This window comes from Haliotis rubra, unplaced genomic scaffold (genome assembly GCF_003918875.1).
Source record: "Haliotis rubra isolate DU_JTF1 unplaced genomic scaffold, ASM391887v1 Scf140, whole genome shotgun sequence".
Taxonomy (NCBI): Eukaryota; Metazoa; Mollusca; class Gastropoda; order Lepetellida; family Haliotidae; genus Haliotis; species Haliotis rubra.
Genome location: NW_025765337.1, coordinates 205,466 through 224,150, shown reverse-complemented (window position 1 = coordinate 224,150; position 18,685 = coordinate 205,466). Strand labels below are relative to the sequence as shown.

General features: G+C 40.6%; 1 protein-coding gene and 1 pseudogene across 3 annotated transcripts; both read left to right on the top strand.

Annotated features, from left to right (window-relative positions):
* Positions 1-819: 819 nt before the first annotated feature.
* On the top strand, positions 820-6,161 carry LOC124268830 (dopamine receptor 2-like). 3 transcript variants are annotated; one of them, XR_006896357.1, is made up of 4 exons: positions 820-1,213; positions 3,636-4,863; positions 5,280-5,640; positions 5,900-6,161. XR_006896357.1 is itself a non-coding variant. In XM_046703844.1 (3 exons), exons 2-3 carry the CDS (start codon positions 4,134-4,136, stop codon positions 5,552-5,554), a joined length of 1,005 nt encoding a protein of 334 aa, XP_046559800.1. In that variant the 5' UTR covers positions 820-1,213; positions 3,636-4,133; the 3' UTR covers positions 5,555-6,161. The 3 variants fall into 3 exon arrangements, 1 of the variants encoding a protein (XP_046559800.1); XR_006896356.1 differs by having other exon boundaries at positions 5,280-5,736; XM_046703844.1 differs by having other exon boundaries at positions 5,280-6,161.
* Positions 6,162-11,309: 5,148 nt separating this feature from the next.
* Positions 11,310-18,685, top strand: part of LOC124268871 — a 120,098-nt pseudogene continuing 112,722 nt past the window's right edge.

Below are 18,685 nucleotides of genomic sequence, written 5' to 3'. Positions count from 1 at the left end.
ATATCGAGTTATATGAACATAATACACCTCAACCGTTGATAATCAAAACACTTAAATCAATGTTAAACTCTACTGAGTTTGAGTTGTTGGTGCAGTCAACCATACCATATGTTGTTTTAACCCATATGACTAGTGGGACCTATGACTAGTGGGAGGACACCCTAAGAGTTATTCCCCTCTTATGTGCTTCTATAGTTCCTTAAAATTGTTGCTTGGGCCTTGGAAAGCCCCTAAATACCTTAATTAAAGTGATGGCTGATAATCTGTACAATCCCTGTAATACACACTGGTCAGTGTTGAATGTCATGTGACAGGCAATACATCCAGTGCTGAATGTCTGTACATAACAAGTATTACTCACATCTGTACATACATGTAACAGGTCCTATGCCCTTAGATGAATATCTGTATATATAGATATTATTACACGTACAAGTGTGTCATATCACTTATACAAAAGGAGAGTGACATTTCTGCACTTTGTATAAGTCGTGTGGCACACTTGCGAGTGTAATAATTTCTTTATTATCCATTTTATTCATGTACATTTGTGCATTAAAACACGGTAAACACGACAGCCCTGTTCATTGACGTTACGTTCAGTTGTTTAATGACGTCACATACGATGATATACGGAAACAGTGGTTGCTAGGCAAAAGTGATATGTGCACATGTGCAGATATGATATATATGACACTGGTTATGTTTCACCATACGGATAATACAACCGGTTATTAACCCAGTTAATTGAACTGTTCAAATGTTGTGAGTAACAGTTTGATGAACCATGCAGTTTTCTTAGTGTTAAAATGCCCAAGTGAAGCCCATTCGTGGTGTTATATAGGTGGCTTAAAACCCACTCACTAATTCAAAGGAATGACGATTGAAAAAGCAAAATCCAAACTAACTTCCTGTTGGAAGTGGTATGTGTAGACAGAATGGAAATCTGTCGAGCGCCATCATCCTGCGTAACCAAAAAGGAAATATGAGAATATTTCGACCTGTACCCTTCCGGACATGAATGCTGAAGGCACACTTTTATCCGCTGGTGTTTCGTAAGCGTGAACACAAAGTTCTTTTTCATGCTCTGAGTGGCCGCTTCCTTTTGTGTATGCACGCATGCGACATTAATATGAACCACTTTCACTGATGATTATAATTAGACTTGATCAACTGCGAGTGACACTCAGCGCCGGCCAGTAGAGCGTGCAAGGTGAGCCATGGCCTGTTCTTCATTTCATTTTCTTATTGTCAACATTTGTCTTTCATGATTAGTGCATCCTGACGCATGTATACTAGTTATATAAGTTATATAGTTGCAAGGGATTGACGAAGGTGTAACTATCATCGTGTTTAAAATCTGTGGTATCAGTGGAGACAATTTTCATGAATTTCATCTTCTTTGAAGAAGAATAAAGTCTTCACTTACGGTGTTTTGGTATAAGGTGCTGTTATCTTTGCAACAACCCCCTTCAAAACTACTAATTCTCTGAGACGAGAAAGTATGACATATAAATTTCGAAACTTTTGAATTTTGTCGTATACATATACATGTCTGGTTCATTCATCTTGGAGTGGAAGTTGGGAAGTGCAATATTGAACAAACTTTAGGGTAGTTAAGATACATTCATGTGAACGCTATGTATCTTAGCTAACTTTAGGGATACCATCTTCGTTAATTTATACGTTTCACAGATTCTTGTGCCGTTGTCAAGCAGGAATTTTACTCACAAAATAAAAGAAGTTGTTATCCATAAAGTTTTTTCAATATGGTTCATTCATGACCGAAGTATTTCCCAGGCAAAACAAAGCCAGGCAATTGCTGACATATATAGGGCAAGTAAGAAGAGTTGAAGGGGAAAATGAAACTTGTGATGAATAAAACAGTGACTAACTCCCATCTGATGTTCCGGAACTGTCTGTGTGTAGCTTCATATGGTTAAACTGTGTTGCTGCATATAGCTGAACTGTGTTACTGAATATACTAGTTGAACTGTGTGTGGGGCGGTGGGGTAGTCCTGTGGTTAAAGCGTTCGCTCGTCACGCAAAGATCCGCCGGGTCGATTCCCCACATGGGTACAATGTGTGAAGCCCATTTCTGGTGTCCCCCGCCTTGATATTGTTGGAATATTGCTAATAGCGGCGTAAAAATTAACTCGCTGAACTGTGTGTAGCCATGCATGGTTGAAGCATGGCGAACGCTTTAACCACTAGGCTACCCCACTAGGCTACCTCTTCCTTGTCATATTTAGACATAACTCACTCTCAAGTGCATTCATTGACCCATCTGTGAGAGGGGGAAGAACTCCACATAGTTAAACAAAGGAGCTCATCATATGTTTGTTAACACTCAAATAACATTGCAGTGGTGAGAGGAAACATAGATGTAGTGAATGTATACTTCAGATCAGTGCATCTGGACAGTGCTGAATATACACATAAATGTTTGGAATTTAGACGTAGATATGAGATTAGACAAAGGTGTGGTGTGTTCAGACAAGAAGTGGTGATTGAGGAAATAGTGAATATATACATACAAACGGATGTATACAGACAGAAGAGGTGAATACAGATATGTTCTGTCAACATCCTAGAAAATCTAAGCATGGTGTAACGCTATTTGTCAGAGATACGTCAAGCTAGTCAAATATGACCAGCTAAGCAGCTTATGTCCAAGAGAATTGCCGGCCATCATCTTCATTTACCTAAAAGCAGACAGGATAGCCAAGCAAATGGGGAGCAGGCAGACAGCGGGAAGAGCGCGGGCAGAGCGCTGGGAGACCTGCAGAAGGCAGAGACAAGGAGGGACGCCACTACGACTCGTGTTGTGTGAAGAATGCCAGAGGTGTTACAACAGAGGAAGATTAATTTTCAACATTGAACTGCTTTGTGAAAAAAGTAAAAGAGTGTAATACTTTGCACTTAAAGATAAACAGTGTCAAATGATATTTAACAGTGTATGTTGTAAACACATTCTAACAAGGATGTGCTCAGGGCAAACAGTGACGGATGACGATCTGAAACTGCCACTACTCTGACGCAGGTTGGCCTCGGGTCAACGAACACTTCATTAACTCTAACTTAAGTTACACCATATTAACTGATGTCAAGAGTTACAGGTGCTGTGACTGTATCGTATCACACACGGCGATGTTAACGTTTCCAAACGAGGTCCTCCCCAAACACACTCTTTCGTCGTCTTTTGCCCTCGGACACCGGTTTCCACAGCGCGCCAGACAATCCCTTATTGATGAAATATAGGGGTTTTTTTTATCATTTAGAACTTAACACCCTGAGACACTTTTATACTCCTGTACTAAATACGTTAGATCAGTTCCACAGACTGACCTTCACCTGATTATTGTAGTGCAGCTAGACACAGCTGCTTGCGTGTTAGGTCTACCCCCACACAGACAATACCAGGAATTGTACTGGGTCAGTACTGGGGAACTAGGTCAACGGCCAAGTGACGTACAGGTTCTTCTTTTAAAATTCATGATTAAAGTACAAGTATCAGTTTTGTCCAAGTTTTAATGTGTATGATGATTTCTTGATCGGTCAGATTAATAAGATTACTGAATTTAGTGTCTTACATTTAAGGCAAAGTCAATACAAATTCAAATATATATTTTCAGACGCCCGATGCGAGGAGCATTAAGATGAGACGACCGTGTCCCTTCCTCCATCCCTCGGGGCGCGGCGCTGTCGGTGTAAAGCACGTACGTGACTCATCCAGCCAGATACCTACTTAAAACCCACCTGAACAGGAAATTAACACACCTTGAGGTACAGCGTACAGATGTACACATAGCATGTGACTCGGAGCACACGTGTACACACAATTTGTGACGCAGCCTATAAGTGAACATATTTCTTTTGACAAAGCGTACAGGTGTGAACATCTTGTGACGCAACGTACAGGTGTATTCACAGGTGTAGTCGCGTATAGGTGTACACAGCAGGGGGAGGGGCGACATGGCATAGCTGCCCGTCTCTACTGCCTCTGTACTGACAGTTCCTGTGGTTTGCATATTTGTAAACATGATTTGTTCAATCAAGTGGAATGAGAATATGTTGCTTTGTTTTGCTAAGAATATATTAATCATACACAGCCTATAGGACACAATCACATAATGAACAACACCTACGTTTTCATTGCCTTCACCGGAAGTCCAGTGACCTTTACCGACCTTGTAGGACTTCCGTTTCTTATTCTCATGGGGATCACGGAAATCGTTCTTAACATGGTCGTGCTGGTGGCTCTGCTCTCCTCCCGAGACGACGCCTCCAACTCCTTCATTGTGAACCTGGCCATGGCCGACGCCCTGACCGGCCTCATCGTCATCTACAACAGTGTGTACACTATGCTTGAGTGGAAAGATGTCCACGAATGTCTCTTCAGGTTTGGGCTTCTGATTGGTGTAAACATGGCGTCTGTACTCAGCATTATGTTGCTCACAGTGGACAGATATGTCAAAATCAAAGACCCATTCCGTCACAAACGAGTGTTCACGTCCAAGAGAGTGACAGCGTTGAACACCTCTGTGTGGGTGCTGGCCCTGACGCTGGCATTGCTGCCTGTAGCTGGATGGAACCGGTCACAACAAGTGAAGCAGACGTGTAACTTCTTCACCGTATTCTCCACTAGCTATCTCGTGACTGTTGTGGTCATATTTGTGATACCACTGGTTGCCATAGTGACATTGTACCCACAAATCTACGTTCTGGCCAGGAAGCACGCCATGGCAATACACGCCCAGCTGTGTCGGACGAGTTCAGGCAACACGCCCAGGTCGACGCTCAGGTTCGCCAAGACAGTGGGCATCATCATCGGCATGTATATCCTGTGTTGGGCGCCTGTAGGTAGGTACTGCTAGTATTCTCAGCCAAAGTTCGTGAGCAACTGTCTGGATAAACATACAAGTCCATGGCTTCTAATTGACTTACGTCTTACCTAATGCAAGGTTGTTTGCTCTTAACATTTCCACTACCCAAAAGGCAATTTTGGTATTGCATATACATGTAATGCACTGAGTTTCCATTTCGCACAGTTATCACTCCAAGTAAAACTGTATCGCCTGCATGTAAATGAGACTGTAGACAGCAGTCCGCCTCATTAGAACATTAATATTGTACACTTAGTCCATTGCATTGCTTTTGAAACAGGAAAGACTCCATATCACCGAGAAAGGTCGAGAAGGTCGCCCGTTGTCATGTAGCCAAATTTACGTGGGATTGTGTGCGGGCCTCGTAGTGAGCAACTGTTTTTCTTTCCCCAGGCACATACCTCCTCCTAGTCCTGATTGACCGTTCCCTGGTTGAAGACACAGGGGTCGACCTCGGTGCCGTCCTCACCTACACAGCCGGTGTCGGCTTCCTCAACAGCCTCATCAACCCTCTAGTGTACGCCATCAAGATCCCTGCGGTAGGCCAGGTGTTCAGGAGAGTGTGTTGCTGTTGGTGCTGGTCTGATCCTACCCCTTCCGCCAGACACAGTGTGTACACCCTGGCTAATGTGGGGCTGGTACCCTTGACTCCGGACGACGCCAGGTGATGTACGCCAGACACCGGGTGATGTACGCCATACACCCTGTGATGTACGCCAGACACCCGGTGATGTATTCCAGACACTGGGTCCGGGTGATTTACGTCAGACACCTGGTTATGTACAACAGACACCCTGTGATGTAAGCCAGACACTTGGTCCGGGTGATGTAAGCCAGACACTTGGTCTGGGTGATGTACGTCAGACACCTGGTTATGTACAACAGACACCCGGTGATATATTCAAGACACTGGGTCCGGGTGATGTACGCCAGACACCTGGTGATGTACGAGACACCCGGTGATGTATTCCGGACACTGGGTCCGGGTGATGTACGCCAGACACTGGGTCCAGGTGATGTACGCCAGACACCCGGTGATGTATTCCAGACACTGGGTCCGGGTGATGTACGACAGACACCGTTGATGTACGCCAGACACCCGGTGATGTATTCCAAACACTGGGTCCGGGTGATGTACGACAGACACCTGTTGATGTACGATAGACACGTGATGCCGACATTAACTGCCATGGTCAGTTCGTATGGAATCCGGAGAGGAAAATAATTTATGAATATTAAATCAGATTTGACATAATAAAATGTTAAACAGTTTCACATGTATGTATCGTGTCGGTATGTCCTTGTTGACACACAGTGAAGCCTCGTTATCACATGAGTCAAAATAGAGACAGAAGCACACGTAAAACCCTCGTGTTAATAACCTCTCACACAGCGTTCATTTACAACTAGCCACATTGGGTAATATAATACAATTCATGTGTGTATATTTTAGAATATCGCTTTAATCTAAATGGACAACAAATTGGCGATATTAATATTTCCTTGTTAATATATAATATATGTCACTGAATGACTGGTCCAAGTTCGTGATTCATGAGTGACAGTGCCAGGAGCGAAAATGTCAGCTTTGTCAAGTAAGGAGGCATTATTTTAAAAAAAATACATAGGAAGCGAGAAATAATAACGACAAAAACAAATAACACTAATACTCGCGATCGACTGTATTATAGCCAGACGAGGTTGATAGCGAGGCAGATAGTGTAGGCCAGGCGTAATCTAGGTGTGGGTAGGTAGTGTAGGCCAGGTGTAATCTAGGAGTGGGTAGATAGTGTAGGCTAGGTGTGGGTAAGTAGTGTAGGCCAGGTGTAATCTAGGAGTGGGTAGATAGTGTAGGCTAGGTGTGGGTAAGTAGTGTAGGCCAGGTGTAATCTAGGAGTGGGTAGATAGTGTAGGCTAGGTGTGGGTAGGTAGTGTAGGCCAGGTGTAATCTAGGAGTGGGTAGATAGTGTAGGCTAGGTGTGGGTAGGTAGTGTAGGCCAGGTGTAATCTAGGAGTGGGTAGATAGTGTAGGCTAGGTGTGGGTAGGTAGTGTAGGCCAGGTGTTATCTAGAAGTGGGTAGATAGTGTAGGCTAGGTGTGGGTAGGTAGTGTAGGCCAGGTGTAATCTAGGAGTGGGTAGATAGTGTAGGCTAGGTGTGGGTAGGTAGTGTAGGCCAGGTGTAATCTAGGAGTGGGTAGATAGGGCAGTACAGATGTGGGTAGGTAGTGTAGGCCAGGTGTTATCTAGGAGTGGGTAGATAGGGCAGTACAGGTGTGGGTAGGTAGTGTAGGCCAGGTGTAATCTAGGAGTGGGTAGATAGTGTAGGCTAGGTGTGGGTAGGTAGTGTAGGCCAGGTGTAATCTAGGAGTGGGTAGATAGTGTAGGCTAGGTGTGGGTAAGTAGTGTAGGCCAGGCGTAATCTAGGAGTGGGTAGATAGGGCAGTACAGGTATGGGTAGGTAGTGTAGGCCAGGTGTAATCTAGGAGTGGGTAGATAGTGTAGGCTAGGTGTGGGTAAGTAGTGTAGGCCAGGTGTAATCTAGGTGTGAGTAGATAGGGTATAGTCCTGGTGTAATCTAGGTGTGGGTATAGACAGTGTAATCCAGGTGCAGGTTGGCTGCGTTCGCCAGTTCTAGATCTGTAGTAAGCGCACGTAAAGCACTCGTGGTCATGAAACGGTGGTGGAACACCCAGGCTATGGGCTTAACTACCCACTGGGGAATTGTATGCAATCTTTTGGTATTTCTATAACAATAATAATAATCCATTTGATACGCGCTGAATCCATGCACAGTACATTCTCTAAGCGCACATGTCCGAGAGGAGACGAGAAAAGCTACACAGAGAAGGCAAGTCTGAACAGGAAGGTTTTGAGATGGGTCTTAAACAATGACAATGATTCACACTCTTTCAGGTACTGTGGCAGAGAGTTAAAGGCTTAAAGCCGGGTTTCCATGTGCGCGCAGTGCGTGATGCGTAGTACGTAATCCGATCTTCATATCATGTCAAGTTGCAAAGTTCCGTTTTGAATATGATTTAGTCAAACTGTTGATGTAGCATATGATTTAGTCAAACTGTTGATGTAGCACATCACATAGCCTTTATACACGTACACATGGAATGGGACACTACGCACACGTCATACGCACTACACATCACGCAATTACGAAGACAATACGTACACATGGAAACCTTTGTGTTTAACTCTCTAATCTGTTTATGTTAATGTCAATGAAGTACGTGACAAAAAGTTTAAATTTCTTAAGTGGCAGAAGCAGGAATGAAAATGTTTGTTTAGTCGGTCCAAACAATTAACAACAAGAACTTTACGAAGTAATGACTGTTGATAAAAACCTGTTAAATATATAGCCTACTGTTCCTACGAGACACTAATTATGGGAATATGTATGTTTATCGACTCGATTAACTAATGAAGTAATGACTGTCGATAAAAACCTGTTAAATATATAGCCTACTGTTCCTACGAGACACTAATTATGGGAATATGTATGTTTATCGACTCGATTAACTATTGTTGCTCATATCTCCTGTAACAATCTACTGATCGGAGCCGTTGTTCACCTATTGCAGTATTCCATCCCGGAAAGGCAGCTGGTAGTCCGACACGTGCTGGACAACTAGCGCCATCCGTTTACCTGAGCATGTGTTGCTGAGCAACTATCGTCATCTGTATACTTGAGCATATGTTACTGAACAACTACCACCATCTGTTTACCTGTACATTGTTGTCCACGAACAGCGGAACTAAAGTACTGTCGGAAATGCTAGAAAAATGCTTTTTGACTTATATTTAAAATTCAGAGGTATTACAGTTACTTAAATAACAAATATCACTTTAAGAAACATCTACCTAATGTAGACCGAGGGAATAAATTTAGAGACATGCCCTAAAATGTGTTTTTACTGATGAAAATACCAAAAACTGAGAAAAATAAGGGGTAGTGGGACGTTATTTGATACAAACATTAACTGCCTGTGTTACGTCATCAGCATGCACGGTATCGACAGGTGAAATTGACACCTGAGCACACGCTCGGGGGAGGGGTCATCTCAATAGATGTTGTCTTCAAAATGTTAAATATGTGTACGTATAGTATACATATTGGTTATGTAAGGGATCATTTGTGTATGTGTGTTTGTTTTGCAATAAACATACGAATTACTGTTCATTGGAAAGAATCCTATCATTTGTGTTATCTTATCGATTGATTGTAAAAATGTGCAACGTTTTGTGTTTTGCATGTCAACAGCATATTTCATTGCAAAAATATGGATGTAATTCGGTCAGTTTAATCTAGTCGTGAACATTGGCCAAAGATTTAACGAAGTCACTGGTGTAGCTTCTTTAGAATATATATATTCTTCTTCTCATAAAGTTTGTAGACCGCCCGTCTAAGTACTCGCTTGTCAAAGTTGTCAAGGATGGTTTACGTCCCGGTTTTGCTTTTGAGACGGTCCCTGTCTTGTCTGATTTGTTTACAATATTGTAAACTTGTTGGTAAGACATACCAACAGCTCTACAGGTTCTGTAATAAACCCTTTCTAAACTAATGAAAGGTTTACCTCTGTCCTTTTCAAGCACAAAAAACTGCAAATAGTTGGCCATAGTGGACGCTGTGATAAAGATATGCATGCATCACGGGAAACTTATTTATCAAGACTTAAAAAGGTCCCATGCAACGTAAAACACAACTTTGCAGATTCTGATACCTTTCGGTATGGACTTACCGAAACAAATCATCAAAAACGCAAATTCAACTTATAAAGTTGAAAAATAACGCGATGAAAAAAACGCGCGAAATCGGAATTCAAACGATTCACTAATGTTCTCCCGACTTTTCCGGGGAAAAACTGGTTTCAATAGCACGTGCGCAGTGAAATAGGTTCGCGCGACTTGGAAACGGGCTGTCCGGTGAATACTCGGTGAAGGCTTTGGTGTGACCTATTTTCCTAATGTTTTGTTGATATTTTACAGGCGCGAGCTTTTTATATGTTATAACAGTAAATAAACTGTTTATATAATTTCATTTGTCTATTTCACCACACGTTCTTCTTACCGAGTCACTTTCTCAGTTCGATACTTAAAAGCAATGTCATTATTTAGCGTTGACAGAATTTCTAACTGTGATGTAGATATGTCGTTGTCACAGACAAAACTCAATGTCTTGTTTTAATAACACCTGTGTGTCTGCCTGCCTGTCTGCTAATGACAATATTCAATATACAACTGCGATCACTGACCACATGCAATTTGAACTTAACACCAATCAGGCTATACACCATAAACAAAACGCATTGATTTATGGCCCGAGTTCGGTCTCTGTCACATTATGTAATTACACAGACAGGCAGGTGTGATACTTGAACACATGACATGTTATGATGTTTGTTGATTGCAAAATGTTATACACAAAAATGAGCATGTATTTACAAAACCCAACATCTCTATATATACACACACAATGAGCCGTGTGGGCATCTGCAAATGAACCAGCCGTTACACTTGAGTGCACACCCACCCGCTCTGACTGGGTTCGGTATCCCGGCTGCTTCGTTTCTTGGGAAGTAAACCCAAGTACACAATATTGCACTTTTGATTTGCGATTGTACGCTTATAATTTATGTTTATATGTTTTTTCATAACCAGCAATGTATATTATATGTCATGAATAAGTGATAATTGTGTTTTAATTATGTTTGATTTTTTGGTTGCATGTGACCTTTACATTTATATTAATATTTCTTCAATAAAGAAACGATAATTAAGTAAAGTAACACAAACATTCAACATTTATTTGTTAAAGAAAAACGTTGATTCATATTTTTACACCACCTGTATTATTAGCATAAATGTAAAGACTATTTCAGATTTCTGTTGTTGAACTCTGAAAAAATCTTAAGTTGTTGTTTTGGTACCATATTCTCTCCTGTAAACTGCCCTTTAAATGCATGGGAATGTTAAATCGATTGAAAAAAAATTTAGGTACACTATAGGCGAGTTGATACATTGACAACATAGTACATTTATCACCTTTATCAAAGTATTAAGGCTAAAGAGCATTTTTCTAGCATTTCCAACAGTACTTTAGTCATCCTACGTACACTTTAATATACCAGCTCATGCCATATCCCTCACGATTCCTATACATTCAATTCATTATGACAACGCGCACTTATTAATGCAGGTTGATAGGTGCACATTTTCATCCTAGACGCACAAAATTCCATTGTCAGGGCAAAGTCGCCTGCAGTCTTTATTATCATGTACACCGACACACCTCCCGCCGCATACCTCAAGTTCCCGCAATGAATAAGTCATCATAATGTCAGCTGTCTGGGGATAACCTACGCGTGGAGACAGCCTCGTTCTCACCGTGACCTCAGGTCATTTGGTTCATTCGGAGTTTCCCTCACCCGTTTGCTTATAACATGCAGGTGAGTGTTCGAGCGTGTTCTGGGGACATGACACTCCCTAGTCTCAGATAGCTCTTTAGGTAACTGACGGAGCTCTCTATGACGATATTTGAAGAAGTGTACTAAGGTGTGTGTGACTGTCAGATTGAGGGACGCTATAGGCTGACACCTGTAGATCAGCGTGTTGTTTAGCGGAGTTATCTCTGTGTCCACGCAGACGTGTTTTGTCTAGACGGGTTACGCTGATAAGCTGCAGGTAGGTATTATGGGGAAGGATCTTTTGTGTGCGGATTTTCTGGACGAAAATTGTGTAGTTGGGAATAGTTTATAAGATCAGACGTTTAGAGACTTTTCTACGTTGAGTACAGCAGTTCAGTTTCTTAAGACGTTGGAGGTAGAAGCTATGGTTATGCACATGAATGATGACAAGTTTTTAGAAGTAAAAATATTGATGTTGTTGATGTGCTCACAATATTGCTGCTGGGAAGACTTTTTATCATATGTGACTGTTTGATGATCACGTGACTCATAAAAGTAAAGGAATATATATTTCGCATATTTTGATCACATGTTCATGTCAAGACAATTAACATTCATGTTTTATATATACATGTATTTTGTTTGAAATGACAGTTGATAATCACAAAAAGTGACATTCATGCTTTGGTATACTTCATTTATACATGTACTTTTAATCACCTTTGTTGTTGAAGTTTGCATGCTATTATCAGTGTAGGAAAGATAGCCCGTCCCAACGTCCGAGACGGGTGAATTTTGTGGAGGACGGGTTAAAAAAATATCTAGTCCGTCCTCATGTCGGGTCATTTTTAGCAAACCAATGACATATATATAATGATTATAACCTTTTTGAATATTTACTGCCGAAGCTGTTTTATTTATATTTGGAGGACAGGCTAGATTTTGGCAGGACTGGTAAAAAAATTTACCTGCCAGTCCTGTGGACAGGCTAGATTTTCTACATCTTTCCTACACTGCTATTATCTCGTGATACCCAGTTATGAAGTAGTATTGAGAAGTCTGCAGGCATAATGGAAAGGATGGGCTTATTTCCTTCAAGTAGATCTGGAGTTATCGTGGTAACAGAGATGCAAAACATCAGAATTTTAGTGCAGTCAATAACCCGGGCCAAATGCCATCAACTTGACAAGGTGTAATGTATTGAGGATATTAAACGACCTTCTGTGCAATACCATATTTATTAAACGAGTTAATGATTTGATGCCAAATCTTTCACGAGTTTAATAAAAATGGTATTTCATGGAAGCGAGTTTAGTATTCTGTTTATTACTCTCAAACATAAATGGATATAAACTACCTACGTCATGTGATGATTTTCAGCTTTCCGCGAGTCAAACAAGGTCTAATACCATTGTGACAGAGGTATTGGCATTGTGACGTCTTAACTGTAAACCATTATGATGTCATACGTCTAGCGGTTTTACACTAGTGTAATATTGCTGTAAAAATATTACATAGCAGTATCTTCCAGGGGAGAGTAATAAATTACAATATCTGTATAAAAAATAATCACTTCACTAATTTAGTCCAGCTATTGACCTTACTGTAGGTGCCATTGTTGCTTAAAGCAAGTGATAATTAAGTATCATTAATGAACAGTAAACAATATGAGTAATCACTAGTGAGAGAAAAGCTTTCCTATTTTGAGGAGTTGGGATGCTGAGGGGTTGTGGCGTAGCCTTGTGGTTCAGGTGTCGGCCCGTCACAATTACCCAAATTCAATTACACACATGGGTACAATGTGTGAAGCCTTATTTCCGCTGTCCCCTGCCATGGTATTGCTGGAATATTACTAAAAGTGGCTTAAAACCATACTCACTCACTCACTCATTGGATGATCAGATTAATGCAAAATAACATGCATTATTGTGAAAACCTGTATGTTAATCTTCCTAAACGTGACAACAATGACCATCAATGTTCCCAATGGTATTTATGATTATAGCGTTGGCATCTCTGTATCACTACCCATTCACTGAACAAGTACAACATAAAGTCAGTGGTTGAAGCAACAGAACGTTACGGATTTCAAAACTGTGCTTTTGAAAATGTTGAAAAGCTTTGGCATTATTTATTTAATTAGAGGAAAATTATATATATATGTATAGTTCTTACAAAGTTCAAAGTCTTTCAAACTGAGAAATGAGTGAACATTTTTTTATTACTCCAGCCAGCAACGTTTCGGTAACATGCCAGTAACATTCAATATTAAGGTTACAATTAATCAACATTCCACCGACATTCTTGAAACAATTACTTTACTGCAACTTTCGACCTTCATTATTGCACTATTCCTGCAGCCTTACAGCAACATTCCAACTACCAGTACACTACAGCAACATCCCAACTACCGGTACACTACAGCAACATTCCAACTACCAGTACACTACAGCAACATCCCAACTACCAGTACACTACAGCAACATCCCAACTACCGGTACACTACAGCAACATCCCAACTACCAGTACACTACAGCAACATCCCAACTACCAGTACACTACAGCAACATCCCAACTACCAGTACACTACAGCAACATCCCAACTACCAGTACACTACAGCAATATCCCAACTACCGGTACACTACAGCAACATTCCAACTACCAGTACACTACAGCAACATCCCAACTACCAGTACACTACAGCAACATCCCAACTACCGGTACACTACAGCAACATCCCAACTACCAGTACTACAGCAACATCCCAACTACCGGTACACTACAGCAACATTCCAACTACCAGTACACTACAGCAACTTTTCACTGACCTCCACTACAGCAACATTCCAGGAAGATGTCATGAATCCTCAAACAATATTATGTTCATCTGCATTGTCAGTGAAACATACATTTTGATTATCGTTATAGGACAGTGATACCCAGCTGCTTTAACACTAAATACTAACAGTTGGTGTGGAACGTTTACCATAGTTTAAGTTGTGTATGGAGCTTCTCTCATGGGATCATTATCAAGCTTTGTGTGGAGCTGTTCCCATGGTGAAAGTATTATGTGGAGCTGTTCCCATGATGAAAGTATTATGTGGAGCTGTTACCATAGTAATAGTTTTGTGTGGAGCTGTTTTCATGGGGGTAGTTTTATGCGGATCTGTTACCTTAGCGATAATAGATTTATGTGGAGCTGTTACCATGGATACAGTTTCATGTGGAGCTTTTCCCATAATGAAAGCTACAATGAAAGCCATGATATGTCCTGACCTGACTTGCCACTTTTGATGCAATGGTGTCATTCCTGTTTAACATGTTTAACAAACATGTCATGCCTGGCAACAGGAGGTTGCTGTATTATATCCACAGTCAGCAGTAGCATATCTATAGCCATATAGTCAGCAATAATAAGTCTATATCACCACAGTCAGCAGTAATAAGTCTATATCACCACAGTCAGCAGTAATAAGTCTATATCACCACAGTCTGCAGTAATAAGTCTATATCACCACAATCAGCAGTAATATGTCTGTGTCACCACAGTCAGCAGTAATATGTCTGTATCACCACAGTCAGCAGTAATAAGTCTATATCACCACAGTCTGCAGTAATAAGTCTATATCACCACAGTCTGCAGTAATAAGTCTACATCACCACAGTCTGCAGTAATAAGTCTATATATCACCACAGTCTGCAGTAATAAGTCTATATCACCACAGTCTGCAGTAATAAGTCTATATATCACCACTGTCTGCAGTAATAAGTCTATATATCACCACAGTCAGCAGTAATAAGTCTATATCACCACAGTCTGCAGTAATAAGTCTATATCACCACAGTCTGCAGTAATAAGTCTACATCACCACAGTCTGCAGTAATAAGTCTATATATCACCACAGTCTGCAGTAATAAGTCTATATCACCACAGTCTGCAGTAATAAGTCTATATATCACCACTGTCTGCAGTAATAAGTCTATATATCACCACAGTCTGCAGTAATAAGTCTATATCACCACAGTCAGCAGTAATAAGTCTATATATCACCACAGTCTGCAGTAATAAGTCTATATCACCACAGTCAGCAGTAATAAGTATATATCACCACAGTCAGCAGTAATAAGTCTACATCACCACAGTCAGCAGTAAAAAGACTACATCACCACAGTCAGCAGTAATAAGTCTATATCACCACAGTTTGCAGTAATAAGTCTATATATCACCACAGTCAGCAGTAATAAGTCTATATATCACCACAGTCTGCAGTAATAAGTCTATATCACCACAGTCAGCAGTAATAAGTCTATATATCACCACAGTCTGCAGTAATAAGTCTATATCACCACAGTCAGCAGTAATACGTCTTTATCACCACAGTCAGCAGTAATAAGTCTATATATCACCACAGTCTGCAGTAATAAGTCTATTTCACCACAGTCAGCAGTAATAAGTCTATATCACCACAGTCTGCAGTAATAAGTCTACATCACCACAGTCTGCAGTAATAAGTCTATATCACCACAGTCAGCAGTAATAAGTCTATATATCACCACAGTCTGCAGTAATAAGTCTATATCACCACAGTCAGCAGTAATAAGTCTATATCACCACAGTCAGCAGTAATAAGTCTACATCACCACAGTCAGCAGTAAAAAGACTACATCACCACAGTCAGCAGTAATAAGTCTATATCACCACAGTTTGCAGTAATAAGTCTATATATCACCACAGTCAGCAGAAATAAGTCTATATATCACCACAGTCTGCAGTAATAAGTCTATATCACCACAGTCAGCAGTAATAAGTCTATATATCACCACAGTCTGCAGTAATAAGTCTATATCACCACAGTCAGCAGTAATAAGTCTATCACCACAGTCAGCAGTAATAAGTCTATATCACCACAATCAGCAGTAATAAGTCTATATCACCACAGTCAGCAGTAATAAGTCTATATCACCACAGTCAGCAGTAATAAGTCTATATCACCACAGTCAGCAGTAATAGGTCTATATCACCACAGTCAGCAGTAATAAGTCTATATCACCACAGTCTGCAGTAATAAGTCTATATCACCACAGTCTGCAGTAATAAGTCTACATCACCACAGTCTGCAGTAATAAGTCTATATATCACCACAGTCTGCAGTAATAAGTCTATATCACCACAGTCTGCAGTAATAAGTCTATATATCACCACTGTCTGCAGTAATAAGTCTATATATCACCACAGTCTGCAGTAATAAGTCTATATCACCACAGTCAGCAGTAATAAGTCTATATATCACCACAGTCTGCAGTAATAAGTCTATATCACCACAGTCAGCAGTAATAAGTCTATATCACCACAGTCAGCAGTAATAAGTCTATCACCACAGTCAGCAGTAAAAAGACTACATCACCACAGTCAGCAGTAATAAGTCTATATCACCACAGTTTGCAGTAATAAGTCTATATATCACCACAGTCTGCAGTAATAAGTCTATATATCACCACAGTCTGCAGTAATAAGTCTATATCACCACAGTCAGCAGTAATAAGTCTATATCACCACAGTCAGCAGTAATAAGTCTATATATCACCACAGTCTGCAGTAATAAGTCTATATATCACCACAGTCTGCAGTAATAAGTCTATTTCACCACAGTCAGCAGTAATAAGTCTATATCACCACAGTCAGCAGTAATAAGTCTATATCACCACAGTCTGCAGTAATAAGTCTACATCACCACAGTCTGCAGTAATAAGTCTATATCACCACAGTCAGCAGTAATAAGTCTATATATCACCACAGTCTGCAGTAATAAGTCTATATCACCACAGTCAGCAGTAATAAGTCTACATCACCACAGTCAGCAGTAAAAAGACTACATCACCACAGTCAGCAGTAATAAGTCTATATCACCACAGTTTGCAGTAATAAGTCTATATATCACCACAGTCAGCAGTAATAAGTCTATATATCACCACAGTCTGCAGTAATAAGTCTATATCACCACAGTCAGCAGTAATAAGTCTATATATCACCACAGTCTGCAGTAATAAGTCTATATCACCACAGTCAGCAGTAATAAGTCTATATCACCACAGTCAGCAGTAATAAGTCTATATATCACCACAGTCTGCAGTAATAAGTCTATATATCACCACAGTCTGCAGTAATAAGTCTATATCACCACAGTCAGCAGTAATAAGTCTATATATCACCACAGTCTGCAGTAGTAAGTCTATATATCACCACAGTCTGCAGTAATAAGTCTATATCACCACAGTCAGCAGTAATAAGTGTACATCACCACAGTCAGCAGTAATAAGTCTATATCACCACAGTCTGCAGTAATAAGTCTATATATCACCACAGTCAGCAGTAATAAGTCTATATCTCACCACAGTCTGCAGTAATAAGTCTATATCACCACAGTCAGCAGTAATAAGTCTATATCACCACAGTCTGCAGTATTATGTCTGTATCACCACAGTCAGCAGTAATAAGTCTATATCACCACAGTCAGCAGTAATAAGTCTATATATCACCACAGTCAGCAGTAATAAGTCTATATCACCACAGTCAGCAGTAATAAGTCTACATCACCACAGTCAGCAGTAATAAGTCTACATCACCACAGTCTGCAGTAATATGTCTGTATCACCACAGTCAGCCTTCATATCACCCTTGCTTGTGGAATAACAAGGACAGATCTTGAAATGACACAAATGAAAAGTGACATGAAGGTTGAATGACACAAAACGCACAAGCAAACAGCAAGGACATAAAACACAAGCAAATAGCAGGGACATAAAACACACAAGCAAACAGCAAGGACATAAAACACAAGCAAACAGAAAGGACATAAAACGCACAAGCAAACAGCAAGGACATAAAACGCACAAGCAAACAGCAAGGACATAAAACGCACAAGCAAACAGCAAGGACATAAAACACAAGCAAACAGCAAGGACATAAAACACACAAGCAAACAGAAAGGACATAAAACACACAAGCAAACAGCAAGGACATAAAACACACAAGCAAACAGCAAGGACATAAAACACAAGCAAACAGCAAGGACATAAAACACACAAGCAAACAACAAGGACATAAAACACACAAGCAAACAGCAAGGACATAAAACGCACAAGCAAACAGCAAGGACATAAAACGCACAAGCAAACAGCAAGGACATAAAACACAAGCAAACAGCAAGGACATAAAACACACAAGCAAACAGCAAGGACATAAAAAACACACAAGCAAACAGCAAGGACATAAAACACACAAGCAAACAGCAAGGACATAAAACGCACAAGCAAACAGCAAGGACATAAAACACACAAGCAAACAGCAAGGACATAAAATGCGTGACCCACATCAATTACATGA

Bases quoted from the DNA above. Each gene is read 5' to 3' on its own strand.
- LOC124268830 (XM_046703844.1), top strand. From the start codon at position 4,134: ATGAACAACACCTACGTTTTCATTGCCTTCACCGGAAGTCCAGTGACC. The intron at 4,864-5,279 runs GTAGGTACTGCT...TTCTTTCCCCAG, and splicing joins CCTGTGTTGGGCGCCTGTAG to GCACATACCTCCTCCTAGTC.